Consider the following 10,633-nt stretch of genomic DNA (forward strand, 5'->3'; position numbering starts at 1 on the left):
GATATACAGCCAGTGATGTCTCACAGTGACAGATATACAGTCAGTGATGTCTCACAGTGACAGATATACAGCCAGTGATGTCTCACAGTGACAGATATACAGCCAGTGATGTCTCACAGTGACAGATATACAGTCACTGATGTCTCACAGTGACAGATATACAGTCAGGGATGTCTCACAGTGACAGATATACAGCCAGTGATGTCCCACAGTGACAGATATACAGCCAGTGATGTCTCACAGTGACAGATATACAGTCAGTGATGTCCCACAGTGACAGATATACAGTCAGTGATGTCTCACAGTGACAGATATACAGTCACTGATGTCCCACAGTGACAGATATACAGTCAGTGATGTCTAACAGTGATAGATATACAGTCAGTGATGTCTCACTGTGACAGATATACAGTCAGTGATGTCTCACAGTGACAGATATACAGTCAGTGATGTCTCACAGTGACAGATATACAGTCAGTGATGTCTCACAGTGACAGATATACAGTCAGTGATGTCTCACAGTGACAGATATACAGTCAGTGATGTCTAACTGTGACAGCTATACACTCAGTGATGTCTCACTGTGACAGATATACAGTCAGTGATGTCTCACAGTGACAGATATACAGTCAGTGATGTCTCACAGTGACAGATATACAGTAGGTGATGTCTCACAGTGACAGATATACAGTCAGGGATTTCTCACAGTGACAGATATACAGTCACTGATGTCTCACAGTGACAGATATACAGTCAGTGATATCTCACAGTGACAGATATACAGTAGGTGATGTCTCACAGTGACAGATATACAGTCAGTGATGTCTCACAGTGACAGATATACAGTCAGTGATGTCTCACAGTGACAGATATACAGTAGGTGATGTCTCACAGTGACAGATATACAGTCAGTGATGTCTCACAGTGACAGATATACAGTCAGTGATGTCTCACAGTGACAGATATACAGTAGGTGATGTCTTACAGTGACAGATATACAGTCAGGGATGTCTCACAGTGACAGATATACAGTCAGTGATGTCTCACAGTGACAGATATACAGTCAGTGATGTCCCACAGTGACAGATATACAGCCAGTGATGTCTCACAGTGACAGATATACAGCCAGTGATGTCTCACAGTGACATATATACAGTCAGTGATGTCTCACAGTGACAGATATACAGTCAGTGATGTCTCACAGTGACAGATATACAGTCAGTGATGTCTCACAGTGACAGATATACAGTCAGTGATGTCTCACTGTGACAGATATACAGTCAGTGATGTCTCACAGTGACAGATATACAGTCACTGATGTCTAACAGTGATAGATATACAGTCAGTGATGTCTCACTGTGACAGATATACAGTCAGTGATGTCCCACAGTGACAGATACACAGTTGGTGATGTCTCACAGTGACAGATATACAGTCAGTGATGTCTAACAGTGATAGATATACAGCCAGTGATGTCTCACAGTGACAGATATACAGTCAGTGATGTCTCACAGTGACAGATATACAGTCAGTGATGTCTCACTGTGACAGATATACAGTCAGTGATGTCTCACAGTGACAGATATACAGTCAGTGATGTCTAACAGTGACAGATATACAGTCAGCGATGTCTCACAGTGACAGATATACAGTCAGCGATGTCTCACAGTGACAGATATACAGTCAGTAATGTCTCACAGTGACAGGTATACAGCCAGTGATGTCTCACAGTGACAGGTATACAGTCAGTGATGTCTCACAGTGACAGATATACAGCTAGTGATGTCTCTCAGCGACAGGTATACAGTCAGTGATGTCTCTCAGCGACAGTTATACAGCCAGTGATGTCCCACAGCGACAGATATACAGTCAGTGATGTCTCACAGTGACAGATATACAGTAGATGATGTCTCACAGTGACAGATATAATGTAGGTGATGTCTCACAGTGACAGATATACAGTCAGTGATGTCTCACAGTGACAGATATACTGTAGGTGATGTCTCACAGAGTCAAGCATACAGTCAGTGATGTATCAGCTTAACAGACGGTCAATCTGAAAAGCAATCCACCGGAAGTATCCGTTTTACATAACCGGAAGTCGTCTCGGTTTTCTAGCGTGCAGAAGGTTGGCGCCGCTTAACACACCGGAAACATACACATCCGGTAGGACTTGACAGAAGAAGGGGTCAGGGACGCAAACTCTTTATATGTCGACTCAATGCCTTTTGAGTTCACGGTTTTGACTGATAGTATACGACACAATTCACAATCCAAAATAATAAAATTTTAACAAGGTCGTTTATATCGTCTTTTCTCTAACCCATTTCCTTTCTGTAGTTGCTGTAATGAGTGAGTGAGTGGTTTCGTGTTGCTTCGGCTAATATACAGCTATATAATCCCTACTGTTTGAAAGTCAGACATTGTCTGTCTGCAATTATGGGAATTATATGTAGAAAAAGTTACGAGCTATGGGAAATTAGGAATAAGCTGTCCCTACGGTAACCGAAACTTTGCGAGTTAGAATCTCCTTATATTAATATAGACAGCAGCTTAGTCTGTGAAGTACTGGGTCGTCCGACGTCACGAACATTCGCTGAGGTAACACGTTCCGCGACCTTTACTTACAGAATGTTTGATCCCCTTTAATTTTCTTTTTGATAATATATAATACAATGGAATACGGAGAATCTCTTCATATCAAGAAATTGTGGCAATCCAGAGTTGCTGAATTATTATAGACCTTTGGGTTTTTGTAGACAGTGTCTTTAGAGATACACTGTGTTCAGACCATTACTGGAGGATACTTTCACCAGACCACGGAGCATGGTCTTCTTTCAATACTCGTTTAATTCTACATCAGTTGAGAATTACACTGGGCGGTGGAGTAGTCAGTTGGTAAAAGAGTTGAGGCGAGGTGAGGCGAGGTGAGGCGAGGTGAGGTAAGTGAGGTGAAATTGGGTTTAACGTTGTGTCCATGATCATTTCACTTATAGAGCTACGTGTGTAACTAACATTGATATCTCGCGCAGAAACAGTATTCTGACTCTGACCATTAATGCCCGGATGCCAGGCAGGATAACAAGAAGTAGATTTATTTACTGCCTGGGATTGAACCACCCAACTTCCGCTCTCCCGGCAGACCCTCCCCCAACTACAACACGGAGGCGGTCTCCTCGCGGTTCCCTCAAACCCAGTCCCACAAATTCCTTCGACGTCGAACGTACATGACTTTCTCAAACACGGGGGGATTGACCTTGACTCTGTTCAGTAAGACATTCCGGATAGATGATGCTAACATCAACAACCAGCTGAGACACCTGTTTTTTTCGGGAACGAACATGCTCTCGTATTCGGAATTAGGCTGTTGATATTGATATGTGTCTTCAGGCTGGCGCTGATGAACACGCCAGGCAGGACATAGAACCTCATCATGTCCTGATCATGTTCCAGACTGCTTTAACTGCCATGCCCACTCGGCCACGATAATCCTAGCCCGATCTACCTCTCATTGGATTTCAGAGGCGGATTAGGGGACATACAAGGGTGTTCTAGACCCCTTTTGAAAATCACGTACTATGATGGGTTCCAATAACATGAAGAACAATATTTATACCTGTGAGATTTGTTTTTTAGATTTGTTTTACCTATTAGAAATATAGGTACATGTTGCTACGCTGAGACGATGTTTACAAACGTTTCTCTCGCAGAGGGCAGAGCGCGTTCACTTCTCCATTGGAAAGATTACTCAATCGTACACGATCACTGGTGTGTGTGTATGTGTGTGTGTGTGTGTGTGTGTGTGTGTGTGTGTGTGTGTGTGTGTGTGTGTGTGTGTGTGTGTGTGTGTGTGTGTGTGTGTGTGTGTGTGTGTGTATGTGTGTGTGTGTGTGTGTGTTACGGGAGAGGAGAGGAGGCTGGGGATAAGGGGAGGGGTGTTTTTACCACTAGGCTATCCAACACGCTCAAAATAGTCATACAACTTAACCAACCACCCGATATCTATTATACTTGGGCAATGCTGCAAGCATGGGAAACCGAATGTAGTCGGGTATTGCAACAAACATGAGAAACCTAGTAAGGTCGGATATTGCAACAAACATGAAAACCCAATTAGCGGATATTGCAACAGGCATAGGGAACCCATTTAAGTCGGATATTGCGACAGACTTGGGAAGCCCAATTTAGTCGGATATTGCGACAGACATGGGGAATCCATTTAAGTCGGATATTACGACAGACATGGGAAACCCAATTAAATCGGATATTGCGACAGACTTGGGAAACCCAATTTAGTCGGATATTGCGACAGACATGGGAAATCCATTTCAGTCGGATATTACGACAGATATGGGAAACCCAATTAAGTCGGATATTGCGACAGACTTGGGAAGCCCAATTTAGTCGGATATTGCGACAGACATGGGAAATCCATTTAAGTCGGATATTGCGACAGACATGGGTAGCCCAATTTAGACGGATATTGCGACAGACATGGGAAATCCATTTAAGTCGGATATTACGACAGATATGGGAAACCCAATTAAGTCGGATATTGCGACAGACATGGGAAATCCATTTAAGTCGGATATTACGACAGACCTGGGAAACCCAATTTAGTCGGATATTGCAACAGGCATAGGGAACCCAATTTAGTCGGATATTACGACAGACATGGGAAACCCAATTAAGTCGGATATTGCGACAGACATGGGAAACCCAGTTCAGTCGGACATTGCGACAGGCATGGGAAGGAAACCCAACTTAGTCGGATATTGCGACAGACATGGGAAACCTAAGTCGGAAATTGCGACAGACATGAGACACCCAATTAAGTCGGATATTACAAGCACGGAAAACGTAATTCTACTGAGTCGTAGTAGAATGTGATTATAGATTATAGATTTGAAAGACATTTAGATGATTATAGATTTATTACGCTCCACACAAAAAGGTCTTGTCAAACACTGTACGTGCGTATTCTTTTCCTATGTGGCTATTTTTAGATATGCGTCGTGCCTTCGCCTGTGTTTTCCTCCGTACTTGGGCCCATATGTCTAAAATTGTCATCTTATTTGTAAACCACAAAGATTCATCGTGTCTGAACCGTCGTTGTCAGAGTGGTAACCCCTCCTCCTGGAATGTGAGTGAGTGAGTGAGTATGGTTTTACGCCGCTTTTAACAATATTCCAGAAATATCACGGCGGGGGACACCAGAAATGAGCTTCACACATTGTACCCATGTCGGGAATCGAACCCGGGTCTTCTGCGTGACGAGCGAACGCTTTAACCACTAGGCTACCCAACCGCCCCCCGGAATGTATAAACATACTTATTTAGACCTTTTCTTACGGACGATACTGGCTCCCGACCGTAAAATGCATAGAGCTAAAAATACTTGTGGTGGGATACAAGACACTTCATGGCCTTAGTTACTTACCACTACACAAGAGAGTTGATACGGCACCATCACCCAGTGAGATCGCGTAGGGATACTGACAATCAGCTCTTGATAGTTACTCACTCCAGAATTTGGCCACGAGTGTTTTGCCAAGGCCAATCCAATACACTGGAACATCATTTCCATCGACATCAAGTGTGTGCCACAGACATTAATGAATTTACGAGACCGTTAAAACACATCTATTCCAATCCACCTATAGCCAACATTGGCTTTCTGTTCACTACCTGAAGGGGTCGTTGTCGGCACAGGTACTACAGAAATGCACCCCAGGAACGTTTCTGTACACAGAAATGTACCCTCGCCAAAATCTGAATACAGAAAGGCACCCGAGGATGAGTCCATTCTTGTACAACGCGCTTAACGGTTCCCTAAACACTGACATATACGACACGTCCTGGATGCCAAACCGCGGTAAAATTCAACATCGCAGTACGCTTCGTTATTTTTCTCTCCGTATTTCCATAAATGGATCGGAACTGTCATACTGTTGTATATCATGCATTCCAGCGTGCTATATAAAAAACGAACAAACACAGTGACGTACGTACATTACTCTCATATTCCACGATGCACAGTATTATCCACCATGCACTCGTCATCAGGCGATATGAACAATATGAACCGGTTCCGGTTTTATACTGAGGAATATGGACTCGTCCCCCGTTTTCTGTATTTTGTCTCGCGAACATTTCTGTTGCAGTTCTGTATGGGGTACCTACCTATCTGTAGTACCCATGACGACAACGATCCCTTCAGCTTCACTGGACTCAAGCAAAAGCTACTTTGAGCGGGGCCCCAATTCTGGCTATTTCTTTTTTTCAACCTCCCGGTTGCATCATTCCGTTCCCACAAAACACCGGCGTCGAATTTTAAAGAATTTCAGATTATCTTCATATCACAATTATAATAAGTTTACGGATATATATATATAATTGTTAAAGATAGAAATGACAGCGCAAAATGCCCTTTAAATAAGCGGAGAAGTGATCATTCGTCGTCCCTTAAGCAGTTACTGGCACCTGTGTCCGTTGAAGGGTTAGGTTCAGTAGTTGGTTGGTTGGTTTGTCGTTTAACGCCTCATTCAGCAATATTCCAGCTATATGACGGCAGTCTGTAAATAATCGAGTCTGGACCAGACAATCCAGTGATAGACATCATGACCATCGATCCACGCAATTGGGATCGATGATATGCATCAACCAAGTGAGCGAGCCTGACCACCCGATCCCGTTAGTCGCCTCTTACGACAAGCATAGTCGCCTTTTACGGCAAGCATGGGTTGCTGAAGTCCTAGTCTACCCCGGATCTTCACGGGTCTTAGGTTCAGTGGAGTTTCCGCCTCCTGGCCTTAGGGTCTAATGGTAGGCCCTCACATGCCAATACTTGCAATACACATGATAGTGAAGGCAAGTAATCAATTTACCGTTAAAGGCCGAAAACGTTCGGTTGTTAATTTCACCATGCACACCATGCGCAAACCACGTGTTGATCTACTAAACACACCTGTGTATGAATATGGACTCATGACGCGTAAGTGTAAACACATATTCATATACTGCACCATATTAGTAAAACATATGCGAGGGCGTGGCCCATAACTTAATATGTAGCCTGTGGCGCGCATAACACACATACCAGACAAGCCCCATCTATTGCACCGTGTAAACGTATCGGACAAAGCCGACACATTGCACTATGCGGAGCAAGACCAACTATTGCATTATGCTGGGCAAGACGTGTGACACATATTTTTCAATAGCATATGTAAAGTCTTAAAATGCACTCGGCCTTTGGTCAGGTCGTCGAAATGCACAAGGGGCCCCTCCATAACCTGAACAATGATTTAGTGATGTCTGTATGTATAGGAATTAGTGGTTTGGTCGTTGACGGAATGACACGACGACCCCCTGGTCACATTCCTATGCTGAACAGTTAAGATACCAGCGGGAAATTGCATATTCATGCCACTATTACTGTGTTAATGTTACAGGAGCAATGGCGGAGAGGGAGAGGTGTGGTGTTGTGGTGGTAGGGGTGGTGGCGAGAGGGTGGGCCATTGGGATAGGATGGTAGGTATTTGTTGTTGGCGGGAGAGGGTGGGCTATAGGGTAGGAGGATAGGTATTTGTTGTGGGCAGGAGAGGGTGGGCCATTGGGATAGGATAGTAGGTATTTGTTGTTGGCGGGAGAGGATGGGCTATAGAGATAGGAGCGTAGGTATTTGTTGTGGGCGGGAGAGGATGGGCTATAGAGATAGGAGGGTAGGTATTTGTTGTTGGCGGGAGAGGGTGGGCTATAGGGGTAGGATGGTAGGTATTTGTTGTGGGCGGGAGAGGGTGGGCTATAGGGGTAGGATGGTAGGTATCTGTTGTGGGCGGGAGAGGGTGGGCCATTGGGATAGGATGGTAGGTATTTGTTGTGGGCGGTAGAGGGTGGGCTATAGGGGTAGGGTGGTAGGTATTTGTTGTGGGCGGGAGAGGGTGGGCTATAGGGTTAGGAGGGTAGGTATTTGTTGTGGGCGGGAGAGGATGGGCTATAGAGATAGGAAGGTAGGTATTTGTTGTGGGCGGGAGAGGGTGGGCTATATGGGTAAGAGGGTAGGTATTTGTTGTGGGCGGGAGAGGATCGGCTATAGGGATAGGAGGGTAGGTATTTGTTGTGGGCGGGAGAGGGTGGGCTATAGAGATAGGAGGGTAGGTATTCGTTGTGGGCGGGAGAGGATGGGCTATAGGGGTAGGATGGTAGGTATTTGTTGTGGGCGGGAATAGTACATCAATGAAGTTGTTGTGCCTGGTGGCAGGCCGCTCCGCCTTTGCTTGACTTTCATGTGAAATAGAATGATGTATTGATGCCCCTGGGGCACTTTCACTATAACCAGTTAGTTTCTTACAGTCGTTCAGGTGTCTTGCTGGAATGCCCTGAGAACCTACTTCAAACTAATGCCATGTTAACATGTTTTAATTTGTCGGGTACGTTGTAGGAGGGTGAGGTAAAATGGGGATAAAGTCGCGTTTAAGATTTTGGCACCCATATCCCGACTGACTCCGAGCCGACCAGTTCTTGCTTTATCCCCTTTATGTCGATCACCAGGCAGGGAACAATAATTACCATTTTTTGACGTCTTACGCGTCCGGAAAACGAATCAACGACCGTAGGCTCTCCGGACAGACGATTTATCCACTAGACCATAGTGGCTGTAGTCCGTTGACGGTTGACCAAGTCATCTCGGAAGTCCCAGTTAGCGCCAGTGTGCCAGAAACCTGTTATCGTGTGTTCGAATCCGTGTTCGCCCTGGTTATATTTCTAGAGTGTTCGTGGGTTTCATCCAACTGGTAAACATCTCAGACATGCACCACTTCGGGCTTTCCTCACACATCAACCTGACACGCCTTGATTCTGAACGTCTGTTCAAAGCGGGTTAAACCCAACTCACTTAGTATTTGACCCTGATGAAGTAATTAATATGTTGGTAACCAGTATCAACACTGATAACTGAAGCATGTAAAGTGAACGAATTAGAGAGAGAGTTGAACTATGATGTCTCTTCACTCCCGTCCTTGTTGGTCTGCTTCTTTATGCTTTGGAGTCAGAATTTCTGCTCTGCCTTTCGTGTCTCCCTCCATGGCGTCTCCCGCCTTTGGTGTCTCCCGCTTTTGGTGTCTCTCGCCTTTGGTGTTTCCCGACTTTGGTGTCTCCCGCCTTTGGTGTTTCCCGCCTTTGGTGTCTCCCGCCTTTGGTGTTTCCCGCCTTTGGTGTCTCCCACCTTTGGTGTCTCCCGACTTTGGTGTCTCCAGCCTTTGGTGTTTCCCGCCTTTGGTGTCTCCCGCCTTTGGTGTTTCCCGCCTTTGGTGTCTCCCGCCTTTGGTGTTTCCCGCCTTTGGTGTTTCCCGCCTTTGGTGTCTCCCGCTTTTGGTGTCTCCCGCCTTTGGTGTTTCCCGACTTTGGTGTCTCCCGCCTTTGGTGTTTCCCGCCTTTGGTGTCTCCCGCCTTTGGTGTCTCCCGCCTTTGTTGTTGCCAGCCTTTGGTGTCTCCAACCTTTGGTGTCTCCCGCCTTTAGTCTCTCCCACCATGGGGTCTCCCGCCATTCGCGTCTCCCACTATGGGGTCTCCCGCATTTGGCGTCTCCCGCCTTTGATGTCTCCCGCCTTTGGTGTTTCCCGCCTTTGGTGTCTCCCGCCTTTAGTCTCTCCCACTATGGGGTCTCCCGCATTTGGCGTCTCCCGCCTTTGATGTCTCCCGCCTTTGGTGTCTCCCGCCTTTGATGTCTCCCGCCTTTGATGTCTCCCGCCTTTGGCATCTCCCGCCTTTAATGTCTCCCGCCTTTGGTGTCTCCCGCCTTTGGTGTCTGCAATTCCCTATTTTTGACTTGTAAAATATGTTCCCGTGTCTATTTTTAGTGGCACAGGTTATAGCTGAGCATAGATCATGGTCGTAGCGAATCTGGCATCCGAACAACCTGGCACTGCTAAGGGACAAGATTGTCCAGGTCAAGATGAGGCGCCTCAGTCCACTGGGCCATAAAAGATTTTAAGGTATTCTGCGATCAGTACACATCATGTTTTGCTTTTGTTATCTCTTTTCGAGTGATTTTTTTCAGACAGTGAGGCAGTTTTCTCTACTGTTTAGTAACTGGAATATCATGAATATTGAAACCATGAACCGTAACCAAGCGATTATGCATTAGGCCACGGTCAGTGATGTTCCAGATGCATCATCGCCGCCTCGTGGTCTAATAGATAGAGTGTTTGCCCGGAGCGGAATCGCCGGTTCGATTCCCTGGCCCCGTTTTTCTATTATATATAAGCAAATGTTAGTAGCGGTAGAAACTGTTGTAGAAATAGTTTTAGTAAGTGTCCTTGGCAGCAGATGTGTCTAGTGTGCAAGTTTTCCGATGTTTAACAAACCGCGATACAAGGTGGTCGATGCTGCAGGGGATGTCTGGCTGTGTGTACACATGTAATGCCCCTGACACTCGTGGGGTAGTAATCGGTCTATATTTTAAAATCGACCCAAGGCCCTGTCGGAAAACTTAATCAGAGATCCCCTGTGGTCCTTTGAAGCCCATGCCAGGGTTTGGCAAGATATTTTGTAGAGTCATTATTGACCGTGATGGCCACTTGCCTAAAACAAAGTCTTGTAATCAGTATTTGTTGACAATCATGGGCGCACC

General features: G+C 45.6%; 1 protein-coding gene across 1 annotated transcript; it reads right to left on the reverse strand.

Annotated features, from left to right (window-relative positions):
- Nucleotides 1-9,008: 9,008 nt before the first annotated feature.
- On the reverse strand, nucleotides 9,009-9,548 carry LOC139461617 (cylicin-2-like). Its single transcript, XM_071243086.1, has one exon. It carries the CDS (start codon nucleotides 9,546-9,548, stop codon nucleotides 9,009-9,011), a length of 540 nt encoding a protein of 179 aa, XP_071099187.1.
- Between the last annotated feature and the right edge of the window lie 1,085 nt (nucleotides 9,549-10,633).

Source organism: Haliotis cracherodii, unplaced genomic scaffold, assembly GCF_022045235.1.
Source record: "Haliotis cracherodii isolate W230 unplaced genomic scaffold, xgHalCrac1.p SCAF_15, whole genome shotgun sequence".
NCBI classification, from domain to species: Eukaryota; Metazoa; Mollusca; class Gastropoda; order Lepetellida; family Haliotidae; genus Haliotis; species Haliotis cracherodii.